The sequence below is a fragment of the Ornithorhynchus anatinus genome, chromosome 7 (assembly GCF_004115215.2).
Source record: "Ornithorhynchus anatinus isolate Pmale09 chromosome 7, mOrnAna1.pri.v4, whole genome shotgun sequence".
In the NCBI taxonomy this organism is placed as follows: domain Eukaryota; kingdom Metazoa; phylum Chordata; class Mammalia; order Monotremata; family Ornithorhynchidae; genus Ornithorhynchus; species Ornithorhynchus anatinus.
Genome location: NC_041734.1, coordinates 2,845,258 through 2,869,391, shown reverse-complemented (window position 1 = coordinate 2,869,391; position 24,134 = coordinate 2,845,258). Strand labels below are relative to the sequence as shown.

At 53.6% G+C, this 24,134-nt stretch overlaps 1 protein-coding gene across 1 annotated transcript in view; it reads right to left on the bottom strand.

Annotated features, from left to right (window-relative positions):
- SLCO5A1 (solute carrier organic anion transporter family member 5A1) overlaps positions 1–1,821 on the bottom strand; it is a 41,522-nt gene extending 39,701 nt beyond the window's left edge. The window contains exon 1 of the mRNA XM_029069807.1: positions 1,049–1,821. Coding sequence (XP_028925640.1) covers positions 1,049–1,724 — 676 coding nt within the window. The 5' untranslated portion in view covers positions 1,725–1,821. The remainder of the gene's footprint in view (positions 1–1,048) is intronic.
- Positions 1,822–24,134: the final 22,313 nt, after the last annotated feature.

Genomic DNA, 24,134 nt, shown 5'->3' with positions numbered 1-24,134 from the left:
AATATGGTCCATGTCTCACATGGGGCTCAAAACCTTAATCTCCGTTTTACTGAGATAACTGAGGCACAGAGAAGTGAGGTGACTTGTCCAAGGTCACACAGCAAACAAGCAGCAGAGCAGGGATTAGAACCCAGATCCTTCTGATGCCCAGGCCTGAACTCTATTCACTAGGCCACACTGCTTCTCTTTGGGCCACAATCTTCCCTTCCGGCCCTACCCATCTGATCCTTTGGACAGGCAGTCCACCCCCTCGGAGTGGCCTTTGTGTAGTCCAGCTGGCGGGCTTGACACAGGGCAGGGGTGTCTCAGAGAGGGCTCAAGATAATTAATAATTAGGGTATTCGTTAAGCGCTTACTATGAGCCAGGCACTGTTCTTAGGGCTGGGATACAAGGTAATCAGGTTGGACATGAGGTTCACAGTCTCCGAAGACGGAGACTCCCCGTCGTACAGTTGAGGAAACTGAGGCACCAAGAAGTTAACTGGCTTGACCAAACTCATACAGCGCAGAAGTGGCGGAACTAGAGCCAGAACCCAGAACTCCGACTTCCATGTCTGTAATCCTTCCACTAGGCCACGCTGCTTCCCATCTTGCCTCTACTGCCGCCCGAAATCTCCCTGAGGGCAGGGACCGTGCTACGGCTGGACTCTCCCAAGTGCTCAGTAGAGTGCTCGGCACGCAGGAGTAGTGTCGCATTTACCCAGGGCCCATTTCTAGCTACTTGGGAAGGACAGAACAAAGGGACGCGTTCCCTGCCCGCAAGGAGCTTACGCTCTCACGGAGGAGATGGATATGAAAACACTACCTGGGTGGCCAAGAGAAATAACCGAATCCACAAATATCCACGAGGGTCGAGGCGGGGGGATGTCCTCAAGGGCTAGTTAGCTGCAGGGGGTGCTCAGTACACATCACCGCCCCAACCCCCGAGCGGCCGATAATAGACGGTCGGGCACCCGGAACCCGAACTGGGAGTGCTGGAAGCCGACCCCCGGCCCGCGTCCCCCCCGACCGGCCCTCAGAGAGCCGCTCGGGCACCTTGGCGCCTTACCTAGGTACAGGGACGCGTTCTCCTTCTTGACGTTGTCGTCCAGGTAGGTCGGTCCCAGGGTGTAGATGGGCGTGGAGCCCACCCCGATGAGCACCTGGGCGCAGACGAACAGGGCCACGTAGAGGGCGTGGCCGCGGCCCCCCGAGTCCCGGAAGCAGGCCGCCGCCGCCTCCGGGGGGTCCTCGGCCGAACCGTTGCCGCTTGGGCACAGGCCCTCGTTGGCGGCCGAGGAGTTGAGTTCCTGGACCTGGTAAGGCGGGGAGATGAAGTGCGGCAGGGAGAAGAGGGCGGCCCCCAGGGCGATCAGCAGCCCCCCCGTCGCCAGCCAGAGCGGCCGCCTCCCCCGGCCCCCGAAGTAGCTGATGAAGACCACCACCGCCAGGCTGCCCACGTCAAAGCAGCTGACCAGCAGGCCGGACTCGGAGCTGCGCAGGCTGTAGCGCCGCTCGATGGTGGTGATGACGCTGCTCAGGTAGCCCGACACCATGAGCGACTGGATGAAGGTCAGAAAGCACAAGCAGGCCAGGAAGCAGCGGGAGTCCGTCAGGACCACCCGGAGGCCCCCCGTTCTTCCGCCCGGCAAAGCGGTCAGGGCGGAGGGGCCGGGGGCCGGTGCGCTCTGCCCCGGGGCCGGATCGCCAGCTTGCCTGGTCCCGGCCGGCTGGGGCGGGTCCATCGTCCCGGAGTCCGGGGGGTCCCGGTGGCCGGGCAGCACCGGAAAACTCTTGGACCGGGTGGGGTCCGCCTTGCCTGCCACCGCTGCTCCTCCTCCTCCGCTTCCTTCGCAAGCCGCCGCCCCCTCCCCCCCACCCTGTCCCCACGCCCCCGCCAGGGGCTCCCCGGCCGTCCCCTCCGGTCGGGTCATGGCCAGCCCTCGGCGGCTCAGAGTCGGCTAGCGCCCCGGCCCGGCGCCCCCCACCCTCGCCGGCCGCGGGGCCGGGCGGCACAGGACATGGCGGGCGCCGGCCTCAGGCCCGATCACCCTCGGCTTCGTGGGGGCCCGGCCGGCTCCATCCCCCCTGGGCTCCTCGCTGTCCCCACGGGCCGGCCCAGCCCCGGGCACATCACTCCCAGGCCATCCAGGGCGGGGCTCCAACAGCGAGCGGGGCGGACGCTGCAGGGCAGGCCCTTCAGGGGTCCACAGATCACCGCAGGGCAGTCTCTTCAGGGGTCCACCGGCCCCCTCAACTTCTTCCCGGGGGCCGTTCGGCGCAGGACAGGCTCTCGGTGACCCGTCGGCCTTGAGGGAGCCTCTCGGTCCTTTCGGACTCCAGGACCCAGGCGGGGAAAGCTGTTCATCTGGAAGGCAGAGGGACGGAGATGGGGAGAGACAGAGACAGAGGGAAAGATGGGGCAAGGTCAGTGGGCTGCTTTTGTCCGGGGAAGATGGGGGGGCGGTGGGGGAAATAGAGGCATGAGGTTCCAGCTGTAGCCCTCCAGAGGTGGGCAAGCTCTCTGCCCCACATCTGAACAATAAACCCCTAAAGAGGCACATCCCCCAACTCTCTCTCTCTCCCTCTCACTCTCTCTCCATTTCTCTGTTGTCTCTCTCTCCCAGGCCATCTGCTTCAACACATCCAAAGCCATTAACCGGTCTGTTCCCGGGCGCCAGGCGGCAACCTTTCTTCCAGTAGTGGGCCGGGAAGCGTGACCCCCCCAGGTCTAAACAACACAGACACACACACAGACATTCTCACACCCACCCCCTCGCCCCTTCCCTCTGGGGCGATGCCCAGTGGCCCCCTCTCTCTCTGGACATGCCCGTTTTCCCTGTGCATGGGGACACACTTTGATTGCAAGCCCCACACTAAAGGTCAGCGTGCCAGGTGGTGCCTCTGCTTCCAACCCTAAAAATAAAGCCCGGGGGGGGGGGGGGGGGGGGGGGAAGGGGGAGGGGAGAGGGGAAAGGAGGGAGGGCAAAGGAGGGAGGGGAAAGAGGGCTTTTCTATTGCAGCGGGGGGGGGCTGCGCCCCTCGCTAAGTGCACCTCTTTGGGCACAGTGGCCACGGACGCTGGAAACGCGTGGGTCAGTGGAAAGAGCCCGTGCTCGGGATGGAGAAAGTCATGGGTTCTAATCCCCGCTCCGCCACCTGTCTGCTACTTGGCCACAGACGAGCCACTTCACTTCTCTGGGCCTCGGTTCCCTCATCAATAAAACGGGGATTAGGACAGCGAGCTGCACTCGGCACAACCCGATGACCTCGTATCTATCCCCGGCGCTTAGAACGGTGCAAGTGGTAAGCGAAGCCGCGAGGCTCGGCGAAAAGAGCCCGGGTTCGGGAGTCGGAGGACGTGGGTTCTAATCCCCGCTCCGCCGCTCGTCCGCTGCGTGACCTGGGGCAAGCCGCTTCACTTCTCTGGGCCTCAGTTCCCTCATCTGTAAAAGGGGGATTAAAAAAAAAAAACGGGAGCCGCACGTGGGACAATCTGATTACCCCGGATCTACCCCAGTCCTCGGGACAGCGCTCGGCACTATGTGAGCGCTTAACGAATACCATTATTATCGTTACTATTAACAGGTACTACTGTTATTATTAAATGGGCACGAGGTGAGACGCCCCCAAGCCCCGGCACTAGGCCGAAGGGGAGGAGGAGTGGGGGTGGGAGTTGGGGGTGGGGGGCGGGCTATGAAGAAACAAAGGGACGCCGGGCCTCGCGTCTCGCCCACCGCAAGGAGACACAACCCACGCCGCACACGGAGGCCGGCGCCCAGGCGCAAAACAAAGAAACAATGAGTGGCCCCGTTCGGAAGTTACATGTTTAGGCGAAGCGCGCGGGGCCAGAAATGGTGCTGCGGGGCCAGCGGTCATTCCCACCCCCCTTGGCCCCCACCATCGCCCCCACCCCTAGCCCCTGCACCGACTGCTTTCGCTGGGATCCGAGGTCGACGCTTGGCTCGTTTCTGCCCCCGGGGGGTCCAGGCACGTGCGCCCTGGAGCGCAGAGCGCACCTGTCCTCTCCCCGCACCTGGGGAGGGAGGAATTGGGCTGGGGGGGTGGGGGGGATGGGGATGGGCAGCAGGGTCCCCCTCCCCAAATGCTGCCGTCCTGAGTGCCCCCTCCCTCTCCCTGGCGTCCAAAGTGAGGAGGGGGCTTCCCACGGTGGCGGGGCCTCCCCCGGAGGATGTACGCGTGCAAGGGGGCTTCCCACGGGGGTCGGGCCTCCCCCGGAGGATGCACGCGTGCAAGGGGGCTTCCCACGGGGGTCGGGCCTCCCCCGGAGGATGCACGCGTGCAAGGGGGCTTCCCACGGGGGGCGGGCCTCCCCCGGAGGACGCACGCGTGCACAGGCGTGCACACACACAGAGGGACCCCCCCCCCTCCTCCTCCTCCCGGCCAGGATGGGTGGGAAGCCCCCCAGGAGGGAGAAGGGGGACTCACCCAGGACCGGTCAGCGGGAGGCCGGGCTGCTCCTGCTCCTCCTCCGGCCACGGCGCCCGCAGAGCAGCAAGTGAGTGTCCGGACCCCGGGTGACCCCGCCCTGGTCGCCACTCCTCCAGTGCGCAGGCGCGCAGCCCCCTCCCCCAGCCCCACACCCCCCCATACACGCTGGGCCCAAGACCCTCCCTCCGACCTGCCCTCCCCGGCCCACGGACTGGGGGAGGGCGCCTCGCCCTGCGTAGTCAGAATAATGTGGGGATTTCATCATCAGCATCATCAGAGTGATGATAACGTCGGTATTTGCGGAGCGCTTACTCCGTGCAGAGCACTGTGCTAAGCGCTGGGGGAGAGCATAACAACGTGGCTATTTGTTAAGCGCTTACTACGTGCAGAGCACCGTTCTAAGCGCTGGGGAAGATACAGGGTCATCGGGTTGTCCCAGGTGAGGCTCACAGTCTTCATCCCCATTTGACAGATGAGGGAACTGAGGCGCAGAGAAGTGAAGTGACTCGCCCACAGTCACCCAGCTGACAAGGGGCAGCGCAGGGATTCGAACCCGTGACCTCTGACTGCCAAACCCGGGCTCTTTCCGCTGAGCCACGCCGCTTTCCAGGGTCGGCAGGTGGTCCCACGTGAGGCTCACAGTTAACCCCCATTTGACAGATGAGGGAACTGAGGCCCAGAGAAGCGAAGTGACTTGCCCACGGTCACACAGCTGACAAGTGGCGGAGCCGGGATTCGAACCCATGACCTCTGGCGCTTACTATGTGCAGAGCACTGTTCATCAGGGCTCATCAGGTTGTCCCACGTGAGGCTCACAGCTAATCCCCATTTGACAGACGAGGGAACTGAGGCACAGAGAAGTTGTGATTTGCCCGCAGTCAAACAGCTGACAGGAGGCAGAGCCGGGATTCGAACCCAGACCTCTGACTCCCAAGCCCGCGCTCTTTCCGCTGAGCCACGCTGCTCATAATGTTGGTGTTAAAGCGCTCACGCTGTGCTGTGCGCTGTTCTAAGCGCTGAAAGTAGATCCAAAGGAATCCGATCGTCCCACGTGGGGCTCGCTTTCTTTTAATCCCCGTTTTTCCAGATGAGGTCACTGAGGCCCAGGGAGGTGAAGTGACTTGCCCAAGGTCACACAGCAGACAAGTGGAGGAGTCGGAATTAGAACCCACGACCTGACTCCCAAGCCCAGGCTCTTTCCAGTAAGCCACGCTGCTTCTCTTCTAAAGCGCTTACTGCCAAACACTGTTCTAAGCATTGGTGTAATAATAATAATAATAATGATGTTGGGATTTCTTAAGTGCTTACTATGGGTTGAACACTGCTCTAAGTGCTGGGGTAATAATAATAACAATGCTGCGATTTGTTAAGTGCTTACTATGGGCCGAGCACTCTTCTAAGTGCTGGGTTAATAATAATAATAATAATAATAATAATAATGATAATAATAATTTTGGGATTTGTTAAGCACTTACTATGGGCCGAGCACTGCTCTAAGTGCTGGGGTAATATAATAATAATGTTGGGATTTGTTAAGCGCTTACTATGGGCCGAGCACTGTTCTAAGCGCTGGAGTAATAATAATAATAATAATAATGTTGGGATTTGTTAAGTGCTTACTATGGGCCTAGCACTGCTCTAAGCGCTGGGGTAATAATAATAATAATAATAACAATGTTGGGATTTGTTAAGCGCTTACTATGGGCCGAGCACTGTTCTAAGCGCTGGGGTAATAATAATAATGATGGGATTTAAGTGCTTACTATGGGCCGAGCCCTGTTCTAAGCATTGGGGGAGATACAAGGTAATCAGATTGTCCCACGTGGGGCTCAGTCTCCATCCCCATTTGACAGATGAGGGAACTGAGGCCCAGAGAAGTGAAGGGACTTGCCCAAGGTCACGCAGCTGACAAGTGGTGGAGCCCGGATTAGAACCCGTGACCTCTGATTCCTAAACCCCGGCTCTTTCCACTGCTTCTCATAATCATAAGAAGAAGAACGATGGCAGTGCTTGGCACGGGGTAAGCGCTTAACAAATACCATCGTTATTATTTAAGCCCTTACTCTGTGCCTAGCACTATTCTAAGCGCTGGGGGAGGTTCAAGGTTCTCAGGTTGTCCCACGTGGGGCTCACAGTCTTCATCCCCATTTTACAGGTGAGGGAACTGAGACCCAGAGAAGTGAAATGACTGGCCCAAAGTCACACAGGTGACAAGGGACGGAGGTGGGATTAGAATTTACGACCTCTAAACCCGTGCTCCTTCCACTAAGCCACTCTGCTTTCCCCAATGCCCACCATGTGCCCGGCACTGTCCCAGGCACCCAACTTAATAATAATAATAATAAAAATAATAATAAATATGGTATTTGTTAAGTGCTTAACTATGTGCCAAGCACTGTACTGAGTGCTGGGGCGATACAAGCAGATCAGGTGGGACACAGTCCCTGTCCCCACATGGGGTTTACAGTCTCAATCCCCGTTTTACAGATGAGGTAACTGAGGCCCAGAGAAGTGAAGTGACTTGCCCAAGATCGCATAGTAGACAAGTGGCGGAGCCGCGATTAGAACCCATGACCTTCTGACTGCCAGACCCATGCTCTCTCCACTATGGCTTGCTGCTTCTCTGAACTTAATAATGTTGGTATTTGTTAAGCGCTTACTATGTACCGAGCACTGTTCTAAGCGCTGGGGTAGACACAGGGGAATCAGGTTGTCCCACGTGGGGCTCACAGTCTTAATCCCCATTTTACAGATGAGGGAACTGAGGCACCGAGAAGTTAAGTGACTTGCCCAAAGTCACACAGCTGGCAAGTGGCAGAGCTGGGGTTTGAACCCATGACCTCTGACTCCAAAGCCCGTGCTCTTTCCAGTGAGCCACGCTGCTTCTCAAACTTGTGCCTGGCGCTGCCCCAGTGACCGCTGGGCACCCGGCATCACTTGGGATGCCTACCTTCTGGCTGACACTCTCCTAGACGTTCATTCATTCCTGCAATTGTATTTCTTGAGCGCTTACTGTGTGCTCTGTACTAAGCGCTTGGAAAGTGTAACACAGCAATAAAGGGAGACAATCCCTGCCGACAATGGGCTCACAGTCTGTGGTTGGGTGGGGTGCCCGGCGCTGTTCTAGACGCTCACTCATTATCCTGGCCACATCCCGGGCACGCGTTGCTTGGCTAGCACTGTCCCGGATGTCCACTATATGCCTGGCACTGTTCTAGGCGCCCAGACTGTGACCCGGCACTGCCCCGGATACCCAGCCCGTACCCCGCACTGTCCCAGACCCCCACCGTGCCAATGTCCTGGCCGCCCAGCCTGTGCCCGATGCTGTCCCGTGTGCCCAGCGCTGTCCAGGTCACTAGGGGACAAATGGAAGAAGGAGGAGATGAGGTCTGAGCCCTTAAGTTTACAGTCTTCTGGGGAGCTGATGGGCAGACTCAAACTCGGCCCACGTTGCAAACGAAGCCGACAGCCAACACGCCCGCCAACGCGTAAGGGCTGAGGGGCATTGGGTGGGACCAGTGACTAGTAAAGGTGGGGCTCAGTCAGGAAGGCCACTGAGAGGAGGTGGCATTTTTAGGAGGCAGCCTGAGGTCCCACCCCCGAAGGTTGATTCTCCCCCAAACCTGGGCCACGGCGGGGTCCCGGAGTTCGGTTCCAAGGATGGCATCCCGCCCCCCCACGCCCCGGCCCCCGGCACCATTCCTGCTGGGAATAACCCTCCTGGCACAAACCCCCACTTCCCATCACCCTCGGCTAATCTGCAGCTCGAAACTCGGGAACCGGCTCGCTCGCTCGCTCCCAAATGAGAGGGCGGAGGCCTGGCTGGGGCTGGCACGGGACGGTGGGTGGCAATGACGGACCTCGCCCGGGGCGTGGTGGCACAGTGGGGGCCCTCGCCACCGGGGTCGGAGCCAGGGATCGGGCGCCCCCTCCGCCCGCCCTGGCAGCCCCCCTTAAAGGCCCAAAATCTGGAAGAAAGAGAAAACCCGTCGGTGCGAATTTCAGCCCAGATGTGCAGTCCCCTAGAGGTGGGGCGGGGGACGGTGGAGGTGAGACGAGTGGGCGGTCAAGATGGGGAGGACTACTGGGTCAGGAAGCCCCCTGGCCAGGTAGCCACATGGTCAGGGAGGGAGGCGGAGCAGGCTGGAGAAACCCAGAGAGCAACTTGAGTCATTCATCCGGCGCCGCGAGTCACCGAAACCTAGAGCTGGCAGCGGCCGGCCGAGAGGTCACGCTGCCCGCTCCCCTGCCTCCAGGTGGGTGGCCGCTCCTGGAGGGGCCTCCCCCAAACCAGGGCCCGACGGCGGGAGGAAAACGTGGGCACTGGACAGAAGCACTCGACGGGCATCGGGAAGTCCCATGGGCAGACCAGACAAGTCCCAAGAAGACGGTACTAAGGCTTCCTCTCCGGCGCCCGGCCAGCGAAGAACTTCACTGAACCCCTCGTGACTCAGGGCAGGGGTCGGGATAGGGGGACGGGGTCATTCGACCCGTTTCATCGGATGGCCGCGCCCGGCTTCCTGCGTCGTGTCTCCACCCCTCGCCCGGAGACGGTTCCGTTGGTCACGCTCGGTTACGGCGATCTCACTCAGCCCAGGCCGAAAAAGTCAGGTTCCGGATTCTCGTGTGTCAGAGAGGTCGGGCTTTAAAGCGAACTTGGCGGGTGGTTCCATCGGGGCTCCCCCGAGGAGGCGTAAAACGCCGGTGAGCAGCCTCCCTCCACCCCCAAAAAACCCCCGCTTCACCTTCGCCCTGCCCCCTGCCTCCGTCTGAGATGGGACGCCAAGGACAAAGCCACCTCGGAAATGGCAGCTGGAGGTTTCCGGGACTTCACAAAGAAGCAGTGTAGCCTAATGGAAAGAGCACAGGACCCCGAGTCCGAAGACTGGGGTTCTAATGCCAGCTCTGCCCCTTTTTTTAACGGTATCTGTTAAACATTTACTACGTGCCAAGCGCTCTACTAAGCACTGATTAGCTTAGATACAAGCCAATCAGGTTGGACACGGTCCATGTCCCGATGGGGCTCGCCATCTTAATCGCCAGTTTACAGACGAGGTCCCTGAGGCAGAGAGAAGTTATAAATGTCTTGCCCAAGGTCACACAGCAGACAAGTGGCAGAGTCAGGATTAGAACCCAGGTCTTCTGACTCCCAGGCCCGTGCTTTGTCCACTGGGTCGTGCTGCTTCTCACTTGCCTGCTGTGTGATCCTGAGCAAGTCACTTGACCTCTCTGCACCTCAGTTTTCTCATCTATACAGTGGGGATTAAAAACCTGTTCTACCTTTACTTTAGACCTCCCCCTCTCCCTGGAGGACAGAGACTGTTTCCGATGCGATTGTATCGAATCTACCTCAGGACTTGGCTAAGTACTTGGTGTGCTAAGCTTAAACAATACTACCCCGTTACTATTATTATTATGATGTGTGTATTACAGTGCTCTTCACACAGTAAACACTCAATAAACACCATCTGCCAAAAGTGGAAGGCTGAAGTAAGAATCTAATAGTGCCAGCGATGGGACTGACTGAACACCTCAAGTGCAATGCATTGGACTAAGAGGTCAGGAAAATCCAACAACAGCAAAAGACGGGTTTTCAGGGCCCAAGGAGTATAAGGAAGGAGAGAGACGGACAAAAACATTTACAAATCCAGAAGAGGCAGCGGGGGAACCGAGGGACATAAATCCTCATTCAGATTTTGCGGGATGAAGCAGCTGAATTGACAAATATTCGGATTATGCAATTGATGCCTGTCTACTTGCTTTGTTTTGTACATAAGTGCTGTGGGGCAGAGTGGGGGTAAATAAATCCACATACTCATCCACATAACTTCCCAGGCTCATTTTCCCTCTAGTGGGAACCATTTTGGTTCTGTCTTTCCCACTGGGTTGCGTGCTCTCCCAGGGCAGGTATCATGCTCTCCCAACCACTTGGTAAAGTGCTCTGCACCCACTAGAAGCTCAGGACTGACAGGCAAGCCTCGGTGCTGAGACTGAGAATTTGTGCAGAGGAATTCACGATAATAATGATGGTATTTGTTAAGCGCTTACTATGTGCCAAGAGTCTTGCATAGTCCTACTCCATAGATTGGAAGCTCCTTGAGGCCAGGGATCTTGTCTACCAACTCTACTGGACTCTCCCAAGCGTTTACTTCAGGGCTCTGCCCACCAAAAGCCCTCAGTAAATAGCAGTGATTGACACTCCACTCTCTTGACCGTGCTGGGTCTGTTTCCACTGGAACATGGAGTGCCACGAACGAGGAGGCGGGCAAGGGGCACAGCCCATGGCCAAGTCCATGAGTGGTCTTTTATTTTTTTTTTTTAATGGCATTTGTGCAGCGCTTAATATAGGCCAGGCTCTGTACTAAGCACTGGGGTAGACAGAAGATAATTAGGTAGGATACAGTCCACAAGGGGCTCCCAGCCTAAGGAGGAAAGAGACCAGGTATTGCATCCCCATTCTACAGATGAGGTAAATGAGGCCCAGAGCAGTGAAGTGACTAGACTAGATAAGTGGCGGCACCAGGATTAGAACCCATGTCCTCTGACTCCCGGGCCCGGGCTCTTTCCTCTAGGCCACACTGCTTCACAGCCTGGTTTTTATCCATGGTAGCTGGGACTAGAAACCATGTCTGGTGATTCCCAGAGCCAGCCTCTATCCACTTTATTATTACTATCATCATTATTAATAATAATGATAATAATGATGATGATAATGATAACAACAGTACTTGTTAAACATTTACTATGTGCCAAGCACTGTTCTAAATGCCGGGGTAGATACAAGTTAATCGGGTTGGACATAGTTCCTGTCCCACATGGGGCTCATGCTCTTAAACCCCATTTTACAGATGAGGTAACTGAGGCCCAGAGAAGGTAAGTGACTTGCCCAAGGTCACACAGCAGACATGAGGTGCAGCCTGGATTAGAACCCAGGTCCTTCTGACTCCCAGGCACGTGCTCTATCCACTAAGCCGAGCTGCTTTGTGGATCGGTAGGCCTGCGAGAAGATCCGAGGGATCATACTGACCACAGACAGAACCGAGGAGGAAGAGGAGGGAGAGGAGGAGGAGGAGAAGGAGGCGTTCTGCCTGTCGCTATCACAGCAAGCCTGGGTGGGGAGGGGCGGTGTCAGCCCTTGGACCGCCATGCCAGCCTCTGCTGGACAGGAATCATCTCTCTTCATTGCTGTATTGTACTTTTCGAGTGCTTAGTACAGTATTCTGGACACAGTAAGCGCTCAATAAATACGAATGAATGAAAGACTCCTTGGGGGCTGGCGAAGTCCACACAGCAGAGCAGCCTGGTCCTCCCTGCTCTGCGACAGCCCCGGGCAGCAGGCGGGGAAGCTTTTTGCGGAGGGGTCTGATGGCCTCTACTTGGGATGGTAATTGATAGGACCACTTGGGTTGTCCTCCGCAGAGACAATGATAGTAGTTATGTTCTAAGTTTAACTCGCCTCTCCTGAGGAAGGGCAACCCGTTAGATGTTTTCCCGTGAAATGAAGCACCGAAAATGAAGCCTCCCTTCCCTTCTTCTACTGCTGCCATTCCTTAATAATAATGTTGGTATTTGTTAAGCGCTTACTATGTGCAGAGCACTGTTCTAAGCGCTGGGGTAAACACAGGGGAATCAGGTTGTCCCACGTGGGGCTCACAGTCTTCATCCCCATTTTACAGATGAGGGAACTGAGGCACAGAGAAGTTAAGTGACTCGCCCACAGTCACACAGCTGACAAGTGGCAGAGCTGGGATTCCAACTCATGAGCCCTGACTCCAAAGCCCGTGCTCTTTTCACTGCGCCACGCTGCTTCTCAATCCATCAACCAATCCAAGCTGTTTGTCAAACACCGAGCGCTGACCATTTGATTCTCCTGCTTCGTGGGGATTGCTTTTTTGTAGACGCCTGAGCTAAGGAAAACCCAGGCAGGAGGGTAGCCCGTCCCCAAGTCAGATAATAATAATAATAATTATTATTATTATCATGGTATTTGTTAAGCGCTGAGGCGGATGCAAGCAAATCAGGTTGGACACAGTTTCACAGGCTCACAGTCTCAATCATCATTTTGCAGACGAGATCACCGAGGCACAGAAAAGTGAAGCGACTTGTCCGAAGTCACACAACAGACAAGTGGCAGAGCCGGGATTAGAACCCATGACCTTCTGACTCCCAGGGCTGTGCTCTACCTTCAAGGCCACACTGCTGCTTATCCCCTGGCATGTGCAGCCACTGTTTCTGTGTTATGCCGAGCCCATACGGATCCCTTGGTATCGGAGCAGCATCCCCTGACCTTCCCACAGAACTCTAGCCACCCCTCAGCCCGATCTCATCAGCTCACCCCCACCCCAGCACCCGCTAAGCACTTAAATCCCATCGCCAACTAAGTAGACGATACCTCGGTTGCAGGGGGATGAGGGAGGGTTTCGCTATTTGCGCGTGAAATGCGACTATTATTGGTTCGGGAAGCGAGTAATCTGAGCCGCGGCTATGTAAGCCATTTGGACAGCAATATAGATTTGTCCATTATAGCAAAACTGAAGAGGAAGGAGTCACAGCAAAGTCACGTCTGAACTAGCCAAAATGAAAGCCGAACGTTCCAGCCCCTAATGGCTATGCTCCTTGCCAGCTCTGAGCCCGCTGCCTGTCTAAAACCTAGGCCAGAAATATGCCTCTAGAATGTGCCTGGGAGGAGGAGAGGGAGGAGAAGAGAGGATTTTAAAACCTGGTAAGAACGCAAGCTCTCTGAAGGCAGGACTCTAATCTACCTTCCTCTACTGCAATTTTCAGAATGCAGTTTTCAGAATACCATGTTCTGTGCACGGTAGACTGTAAACTCCTCGAAGGCGGGGATTGTACCAACTAACTCGGTTGTCCTCTCCCAAGCGCTCAGTACGGTGCTCTGCAGGCAGTAGACTGTAAGCTCCTCAAGGGCAGGGATCGTACCTTCGAACTCGTATTCGTTCGATAGTATTTAATGAGCGCTTACTGTGTGCAGAGCACTGTACTAAGTGTTTAGAATGTACAATTCGGCAACAGATAGAGACAATCCCTGCCCAATAACGGGCCCACAGTCTACTTTCCCGAGCACTCAGTACAGTGGTCTGCACTCAGTAAGCACTCGGTGGACACCACAGAGTCCTCACCGTGCCTCGGTCTAGCCCGTCTTGCCGCTGACCCCTCGCCCACGTCCTGCCTCCGGCCTGGAACGCCTTCCCTCCTCAAATCTGACAGTTACTCTCCCCCGCTTCAAAACCTTATCGAAGGCCCATCTCCTCCAGGAGGCCTTCCCTGACTAAGCTTCCACCCAGCCACTTTCCTCTTCTTCCACTCCTGTGTCACCCTGACTTGCTCCTTCTGTTCTCCCCCCTCGGTCCCACTCGCACAGCATTTATGTACACATCTGTCATTTAATTTTTATATTAATGTCTGTCTCCCCCCGTGGACCGTAAGCTCGTTGTGGACAGGGAATGTGTCTGTTTATTGCTGTATTGTACTCTCCCGAGCGCTTAGTCCAGTGCTCTGCACACGGTAAGCGCTCAATAAATACGATTGAAAGACTGATCTACTGACCGTAGCACCGGTAAGGCATTTCTCTGGAGCTGCAGCAAAAGGGGTCAGGAACTCAAATACAAGCAAGGGACGGTCAGGTTCAGAACAGCTGCAGGCCCGAGAGCGGTTTGGACGGAAATCTTTCTGCCCAGCCTGGTGAATCTGAGAGCCGTGGACTCTCGTCGTGATATGATGTGACATGTCCCCATGCGGGACATGGACTGATCAAGCTTATTAATCAGGTCAGACAATGGGGCTCACAATCTAAGTGGGCCCAGGTATCGAAGCTCCATTTTTCAGAGGAGGAAAAATCTAGGCCAGCGCTTAGAACAGTGTTGAGCACATAGTGGGACAGTAACTGCATCCCATTTGAGTACTTTGTGTCTCTCCCTGGAGTTTAACGTCTTGTAAGCACTTAATACCACCCTAATCGTTGTTCTTAGATCAAAAAGAAAACAGCAGCAATCAGGAAAAAACTACTAGGCCAGGGATAGAACCGCTGATTGAGTTATGAATTAATTGTAATGGCTGAGAACTTTCTAAAAGTAATCGAGTAGCTGTTTATATTTCCCTGAGATTAGCCTAGCGGAGAAGACACAGGACTGAGGTTCAGGAGGCCTGGGTTCTAATCCCAACTCTGCCCCTTGTGTGCTGTGTGACCTCGGGCAATTCACTTAACTTCCCTGGGCCTCAGTTTCCTCCTCTGAAAAATGAAGCTTCGATAGCTGTTCTCCCTCTTAGTTAGATTGTAAACCCCATTGTCTGACCTGATTAATTTATACCTACTCCGGTGCTTAGCACAGAGCTTGGCATACATTGACTGCTTAGCAATTGACTCAACTATTATTAGTAGTAGAGATATGTTAGGGTTCATATTTGAGGGTCACTTAGGAATGGAGAAATGAGAGCAAAGAGTCGGTCAACTTATAAAATGTTAAAGAGTTGAGAAGCAGCATGGCCTAGTGAAAAGACAACTGCCATAGGAGTCAGAGGACCTGGGTTCTAATCCTGGATCCGCCATTTACTCACTCTGTGACCTTGGGCAAGTCGCTTCACTTCTCTCTGCTTCAATTTCCTCATCTGCAAAATGGGGATTAAATCCTCCTCCCTCCAATTTAGACTGTGAGCCCCATGTGGGGCAAGGACTGTGTCCACCCCTATAAATTTGTAACTACACAGTGCTTGACACATAGTAAGTGCTTAACAAATACCACAAAAAAAATCCTCGATGTCAATAAATCGTTTGCTTCTTAAGACAGCAGTGTTTGCTTTAATCATCGGTGAAGAGATCAAACCTCTACCTTCGGGACCTGTTTTTTTGTTTTGTTTTGTTAAGCACTTAACCACGTTCCAAGCACTGTACTAAGCACTGGGATAGATAGAAGCTAATTGGATTGGATGTAGTCCATGTCCCACGTGGGGCTCACAGTCTTAATCCCCATTTTACAGTGAGGCAAAGAAGGCCCAGAGAAGTGAAGTGACTTGCCCGAGGTCACTCAGCAGCACTCAGCCAGGATAAGAACCCAGGTCCTTCTGACCCCCAGTCCCGGGCTCTAGCCACTGGCCCATACTGCTTCTCCAGCTGTTTACTAAAAAACTATTTATTTATATTAATGCTATTGATGCCTCTTTACTTGCTTTGTTTCGTTCTGTTGTCTGTCTCCACACTTCTAGACCCGTTGTTGGGTAGGGATTGTCTCTATCTGTTCCTGAATTGTACTTTCCAAGCACTTAGTACAGGCTCTGCACACAGTAAGCCCTCAATAAATACGACTGAATGAATAAAAAGCAGCAATTCCTAAGGCACACACGGTGCCATGTTCCATTTGTGGAATGGCATGAGTCCCAGGAAAAAAACAGGTGGGAAGAATAACCCAGAAGGGACATTTGACTTTCTTTTCTGGTACATTTGCCCGAGAGAGAAACCTTGGTATTTGAATCCAGCCAGTTAGAACGGCCAAACTCTTCACTGAGGTGAAATCCAGGGAAAGCAAAACGCCCACATCCTCGAGCAACCCCGTACAAGCGGCTTCCGGGTAAGGGGAAGATGGAGGGGCGCGGTCGAAGACAGAGACGAGAGACAGAAGGGAAGGAGGCGAATGCCCAGCCGATGACGGATGCGGCCACTCTGCCTCACCTGACCTTCTTATTCCGTGCCATGCCGTCCTTCCCATTTCCTTGGTGTCACCTGGAGGGTGTGCGCTCCGGGCTTTCCGGTGAGAGCCTGTGAGGAGCTATTCTTTAATCCGGGGAAAAGACATAATCGTCATCATAACTATGGCATTTATTAAGCTCTGGGGTGGACACGAGATAATCAGGTTGGACACAGTAGTCCCTGTTCCAAGTGGGGTTCACGATCTAAGTTGGAGGAAGGAGGATTTAATCCCCACTTTATAGAGGAGACAACTGAGGCTCAGAGTAGTGAAATGACTTGCCCAAGGTTACACAGGAGGCAAGTGGCAGAGCTGGAATTAGAACCCAGGTCCTCGGAATCCCGGGCCTAGGCTCTTAAGCCTAGGTCACACTGCTTCTCGCCATTACAGCCTCCCTCTTATGAAATTCCTTGAATGTCATGGGTTCTAAGCCTGACTCTGCCACTTGTCTGCGGTGCGACCTTGGGCAAGTCAATTTACTTCTCTGGGTCTCAGTTACCCCATCTGTAAAATACCGTGAGCCCCATGTGGGACAGGGTCTATGTCCAACCTTTTTAGCTTGGATCTACACATCGCTTAGTACAGTGCCTGGAACATAATAAGTCCTTAACAAATACCATAACCCCTCCCAAACACACCCAAAAAATAGCCAACCCTATGGCCTCCAGCTGTCATTTCCCCATCATTTCCCTTCTCCTAAGCACCTCCACTCCATCAATGTCAATCTATTAGTCAATCTTATGTATTGAGCACCTACTGTGTGCAGATCACTGTACTAAGCACTTGGGAGAGTACAATATATCAATATAACAAGCACATTCCCTGCCCACAGTGAGCTTATGGTGGAATTTACAAGTGCCTACTTTGGGCAAAGCACTGTCCTGAGAGTTTGGGAGAAGACAAGAGAGTTAGCAGAAATGGCCCCTGCTGTCCAGGAATGGAGAGAAAAAACCATCTTTTGGCTCCAGGTTTGCAGCTCCTCTCCAAGGGGCAAGAGGGCAGGAAGTTGGTGGGGAAAATATTGAAACCTTTGGCTAAGCGGAGGCTTTGGGCCTCTCCTCAGGATTCCTCCATTCTCCTGCCCTGGAGACAAGGCAAGAAGGAGTTAAAACCAGCTTCTTTGGGAATTTGAAAATGAGCTGCTGGGGGAAAATATGGCAGGACCTGGTGAGAAGTGCACAGTAACAGATGCTAAATGATCTCTCTGGCTTTCTCTCTTTTTATGATGTTTGTTAAGCACTTACTATGTGCCAGGCACTGTACTTAGCACTGTAGATACAAGCTAATTAGGTTGGACATAGTCCCTGATCCATATAGGGCTCTAAATTCCCCTTTTACAGATGAAGTGGCTGAGGCCCAGAAAAGTGACTTGCCCAGGGTCACACAGCAGAGAAGTGGTGAATCCAGGACTAGAACTCCCAGGCCTGAGTTCTATCCACTAGGCCATGACGTTTCTTTCTCTCTTTCTTTCATTCTCTGTCTCGTTCTGTCTCTCTCTGTCTTTTTCTCTCTCTTTTTAAAATGGGAGGTGATCCGGCTTACACAAGAAGCTCACATGAGCCAGTGTCCAGGGCAAATAATAATAATAATGGTATTTGTTAAGTGCTTACTAAGTGCCAGGCACTGTGCTAAGCTCTGGGGTGGTTATGAGCAAATCGGGTTGAACAAGGTCCCTGTCTCATGTGGGGCTCACAGTCTTCATCCCCATTTAGGTAACGGAGGCCCAGAGAAGTGAAGTGACTTACCTGAAGTGACTTATCCAAGGTCACACAGCAGACAAGTGGCGGAGCCAGGATGAGAACCCACAAATAAGAGGGAGAAGTGGGGGTGTTGCCACCTGCCTCGGGAACAAAGACCTTTAAGATTTTCCAAGGGAAGGGAGAAGGGTGTCGGGTGGACCTCCCTCCTCCCCCTCCCCCCCGTCCTCCGCCAAACTGAAGGGTGGACACTTGATCCGCCAGCTGCCCCCACTCCAGAGACCTGAGTTGGGCTTAAAATTAGCAGCGACGGGCTGGAGAGAGCGGGGAGGGACGCTGACAAGTTGACCAGTTGGCAGTAGCTGGGCGGAGATTTCTGGTAGCCTAAGTTACAGCTCAAACCCACACATTCATGGAGCAAAATGGAGGGAGGAGATCACCTTGGGGGGGCGAGGGGAGCATGTGGCGGGGAGGGGAGTCCATGGATGCTAGACTGTCATTCTTCATTCATTCGATCGTATTTATTGAGCCCTCACTGTGTGCCGAGCATTGGACTGAACTCTTGGGAGAGGACAATAGAACAATAAACAGACATTACATAAACATTCCCTGCCCACATCTTAGAGTCTAAAAGGGGAAAAACAGACATTAATATAAATGAATAAATGAGAGATCTGGACATGAGCGCTGTGGGGCTGGGGAGGGGGAAGAACAGAGGGAGCAAGTCAGGGCGATAAAGAAGAGAGTGGGAGATGGGGAAAAGTGGGGATTAATCTGGGAAGGCCTCTTGGAGGAGGTTGGCCTTCAATAGGGCTTTGAAGAGGGGAAGAGTCATTGTCTGTGGGATTTGAGGAGGAACGCCAAGGCAGGATGTGGGCCAGGGTCAGAGTCGAGATAGGTGAGATTGAGGCACGGCGAGAAGTTTAGCACTAGAGGAGCAGAGTTTGCGGGTTGGGTTGGAGTAGGAGAGTAGCAAGGTGAGGTAGGAGGGGGCAAGGTGGTGGAGAGCTTTAAAGTCAGTGGTGAGGAGTTTTTGTTTGATACAGAGGTGTCCGGGCCACCACTGGCCACCACTGTAGACTGTCAGCTCCTAAAAAGCAGCGGTCTTGTCTACCTACTCTACTGGACTCTACCAAGCATTCAGTGCAGTGCTCTGCACTCAGTAAGCTTTCTGTACCATTGCTTCAGACCTGAGTCACATAGAGAGAGGGAGATAGGGAAGCTTTGGAGGGGGAGGGAGGAGACACATGGAGGTATTGCCACCCATTTTTGTCCTTATCAAACCACACACTTGAGGCCAAACTAGATGTTTAAGCATCTCTTAGGAGCCACACGTATCTTTAGGGTCAGAGCACGAGAGACCCATCTTGCACGGAGACGTCAGCATGCTTGTGTCTGTGCCAGACTCTGGCACTGAGCTGGGCAGAGGTGGATGATGGCTTTGCTCTTCATCTCCTCTCCTCATGTGGGTACCTGGCACCCTGAAGGAGAATTTCCAAACACCTTCAACTCAAACTGCCATGTGCTGTCCGGTGCCCGCAGAAGAGTGCTCTCCTAGAGCCGGGACTCGAACCAAACACTAATGATGGGAAGCAGAAAGAGCCAGGGCCTGGGAGACTCAGGACCTGAGTTCTAATCCTAACTGGGCTGCAGTGTGATCTGAGGCAAGTCACATAACGTCTCTGTGCCTCAATTACCCCATCTGTAAAATGCGGATTAAATCCTACTCCCTCCTACTCAGACTGTGAGCCCCATGAGACACGGAGCGTATACACCTAGATTATCTCGGATCCACCCCAGCACTTAGAATAGTGCTTGACCCATAGTAAGCGTTGAACAAGTATCATTATTATTATCATTATTATTTATAACATTGGCCAAGAAAATCATCATTGGCATCATCATGTTGCTGGTATTTACTAAGTGCCTGCAATAGGCCTAGAGAAACAAGATAATCAGGCCAGTACAATCCCTGCCCCACATGGGGCTCACAGTCTAATTAAACAGTGCTATTTTTTGAGCGCTTACTGAGTGCAGAGCACGGTACCAATCTTGGAATGAGGGCAAGGATATTATCTCCATTTGACAGACGAGCAAACAGATGCCCAGAGTGGTCGGGTGACACGACTCAGGTCTCACAGCTGACCGACGGCTGAGCTGGGACTCGAAGCCGGGCCTTCTGATTTGCCGAACTGGGCTCTGTACCCTCAGCCCCGCTCCCTCCCCCGGAAAACCATGCCATCTCCCTCCCCAGCCATGACGGGCAGGTTCCAAGAAAACATCCCAGGGCAGGAACCTGGGAAGCGGAACTCCCCGCTGGTCTAGCCTGGACGTCTTCCCAAAGAATTGAGTTTGTTGTGGGCAGGGAATGTGTCTGTTTATTGTTGCATTGTCCTCTCCCAAGCACTTATAATACTCAGCCCCATTTTACAGATGAGGTAACCGAGGCCCTTCTGACTCCCAGGCCCGTGCTCTATCCACCAAGCCAAGCTGCTTCTCTTTGCTCCTTCTCTTTGCCTCAGTTCCCTCACCTGTGAAATGGGGACTGAGACTGAGCTCCATGTGGGACAGGGACTGTGTCCAACCCGATTTGCTTGTACCCCTCCCCTTCCCCCCAGTGCTCAGTGCAGTGCCCGGCACATAGTAAGCGCAGAACAAATACCACATTTATGATTATTACTACTCCGGTGAGTCAGGTTGGCATGGCTGCTGGCACCCGGCCCGTGCACCGACGCCGTAAGCGGACAGACCGGCCCGGCAGGCGGCAGGCGGGCGAGGGATTGCTCTCTTGGAGCAGAGGCTTTCGGGAGAGCAGGCTGCCCGGAGGCGAGTCATGTACAGGGCAAGCCCATTAACGCTGCCAAGGTCTGTCCTTCAGGCCAGGCTACGTGGCAGGGAGGGGGGTGGCGGGGAGGGGGGGTCAGTCATCCTGTCAGTAGCAGCATCTTCGTATGAGAAAGGCAGCGCTCACTCACTCCGCCTCCCTGATCCTCAGGCCCTCCGGCACGCCCGGGGCTAGCATCCTGAAGAATCCCCTCTCTCTCTTGCATCCACCCCACTGCAGACTTGTCTACGGTCCCTTCATTCATTCAATCGTATTTATTGAGCGCTTACTGAGTGCCGAGCCCTGGACTAAGTACTTGGGAGAGTACAGCACTTGGGAGAGTGAGAAGCAGCAGGGCTGAGTGGCTAGAGCCTGGGCCTGGGAGTCAGAGGATTTGGGTTTTAAGCCTGGCTCTACCACCTGTCTGCTGTGTGACGTTGGGCAAGTGACTTCACAGTGCCAGGCACTGTACTAAGCACTGGGGTGGATACAAGCAAATCGGTCCCTGTCCCACACAGGGCTCACAGTCTTAATCCCCATTTTATAGATGAGGGAACAGGGGTACGGAAAAGTGAAGTTACTTGCCCAGGGTCACATAGCAAGCAAGTAGCAGAGCAGGAATTAGAACCCACGACCTTCTGACTCCCAGACTGCTATCCACAACCCCATGCTGTTATGTACATCATTTTATACTCTACTACTTCTCTCATCTGTAATTTATTTTAATGTCTGTCTCCCCCTGTACACTGTAAGCTTCTGTGAGCAGGGATAGTAGCTACTGACTATATTGTTTTGTTCTTCCCAAGCACTTAGAACAGTACTCTGCACACAGTAAGAGCTCATTATATGCCACTGACTGATTGACTGAGGCTGGGTTCTAATCCCAATCTGCCCCTGCCCCACTGAGGGGACCCTGGATAAATCCTTTAACCTCTCTGAGCCTCAGTTTCTTCACCTGTAAAATGGGGAAATCATACCCGCTTTCCTTCTCGGGGACATTGTCTGATCAGATAATCTGTGTGACTGTGGGCAAGTCACTTAACTTCGCTGCTTTAGAGAAGCAGCGTGGCTCAGTGGAAAGAGCACGGGCTTTGGAGTCAGAGTTCATGGGTTCGAATCCCGGATCGGCCACTTGTCAGCTGTGTGACTTTGGGCAAGTCACTTAACTTCTCTGTGCCTCAGTTACCTCATCTGTAAAATGGGGATTAAGACTGTTAGCCCCACGTGGGACAACCTGATTCCCCTGTGTCTACCCCAGCGCTTAGAACAGTGCTCGGCACATAGTAAGCGCTTAACAAATTCCAACATTATTATTATTATTATTCTCTGCGCCTCAGTTACCTCATCTGTAAAATGGGGATTAACTGTGAGCCTCATGTGGGACAACCTGATTACCCTGTATCTCCCCCAGTGCTTAGAACAGTGCTCTGCACATAGTAAGCGCTTAACAAATACCAACATTATTATATCTATCAATCAACCGGTCAATAGTATTTATTGAGTACTTACTATGTACAGGTCACTGTAGTAAGTGCTTGGGAGAGTACAATACAACAAATCTGATAGACATGCTCCCTGTCCATGAAGAGGTTACAGTCTAGAAGGGAAGATGGAGGGAGAGGCAGTAATTAAGATAAATTACTGATATGTATGTAAGTGCTGTGGGGTTGAGGGTGGGTTGAATATCAGGTGCTTAAAGGGTTAGGATCCAAGAGCGAGATGGAAGGGAGAAGGAGTAGGGGACATGCGGTTTAGTCGGGATGGCCTTTTGGACGTAATGTGATTTTAATAACGCTTTGAAGGTGGGGAGAGTGGTGGTCTTTGAGGTATGGAGGGGGATGGAGTTCCAGGCCAGAGGAAGGGGTTGGTGGTGAGATAGATGAGACTGAAGTACAGTGAGTAGGTTGGCATAAGAGGAGCAGAGTGTGTGGGCTGGGTCATAGTAAGCAATCATAGGAGGGGGGCGAGTCCATCGAGCGCTTTAAAGTCTATTAAGGGGTTTCTGTGTGATGGAGAGGGAGGGAGATGTGAACTGAATTGTTTGGTAGAAAAATGATCCAGGCAGCAAAGTGAAGTATGGACTGGAGTGGGGAGAGACGGGAGGCAGGGAGGTCAGCAAGGAGGCTGATGCTGTAGTTGAGGTGGGATAGTAAAAGTGCTTGGATTTGAGTAATAGCAGTTTGGATGGAGGGGAAAGGGCAGCTTTTAGCAATACTGTGGAGGCTGAACCAACAGGATTGATGACAGATTGTATATAATAATCACAATGGTATTTGTTAATGGTTTTTGTGGACTGAATGAGAGAGATGAGTCAAAGATAATGCCAGAGTTACTGTCTTATGAGACAGGGAGGAGAGTAATGTCTACAGTGAGGGGAAAGACAGGGAGGGGACAGGGTTCGGGTGGAAAGATGAGAAGTTCTGTTTTGGACAAGTTAAGTTTGAGGCGTCAGCAGGCCATACAAGTAGAGATGTCTTGAAGGCAGGAGGAAATGCGAGACTGCAGAGAGGAGGAGAGAGAGAAGAGCTGAAGGTGGAGATTTGGGAATCATCCACAGAGAGGTGGTAGTCGAAGCCATGGGAGCAAAAGAGTTCTCCAAGGAAGTGGGTGTAGATGGAAAATAGAAGAGGACCCAGGACCGAACCTGGCAGAGGAGGAGCCTACAAAAGAGACTGAAAGTGAGAGGCCAGAGAGATAGGAGGAGAACCAGGAGAGGACAGTGTCGGTGAAGCCAAGGTTGGATAATGTTTCAAGGAGAAGAAGGATGGTGGACACAGTTGAGAGGTCGAGGAGGATTAGGATGGAGTAGAGGCCGTTGGATTTGGCAAGGAGGAGGTCACTGGTGACTTTAGAGAGGACGTTTCTGTGGAGAGAAGGAGGCAGAAGCCAGGTTGGAGGAGGTCAAGGAGAGAATTGAAGGAGAGGTCGAGGAGGCAGCGGGTGTAGACGACTCGCTTAAGGAGTTTGGAGAGGAATGGCAGGAGGGAGATGGGACGATAACCGGAGGGAACAGTGGGGTCAAGGGAGGGTTCTTTTAGGATATGAGAGATGGCATGTTTCAGAGCAGTGGGGAAGAAGCCATTGGAAAGTGAAGGGTTGAAGATGACGGTTGGGGAGGAGAGAAGGAAGGGAACAAGTGTTTAGCACATAGTAAGTGCTTCAGTCTGTTAATGTTGTGAATCACAGAGCTGCTGCTGCCACCATGGCCCCTGGTGACCTGAAGGCCTGATTGTCACCATCCACACGAAGGGGACTCCCACCTGACCTCCCCAACCCCCCGCAGGCGAGGTTCCCCTCCATCCCCCGAGCCTCGGGGCTGGAGGGGAGAGGGCCCGGGCCAAGCGTCCCGGAGGGGCCCGCTGCTCGCTACTTCCCGGAAGCCGCCCACCATGGGGAGGCCAGAAAAATAAAGAGCTCTGAGATCCTTTGGGGAGATGAGTGCTTGGCCTAATGGCTCTGGAGCCATCAATAATCAAACCTCCT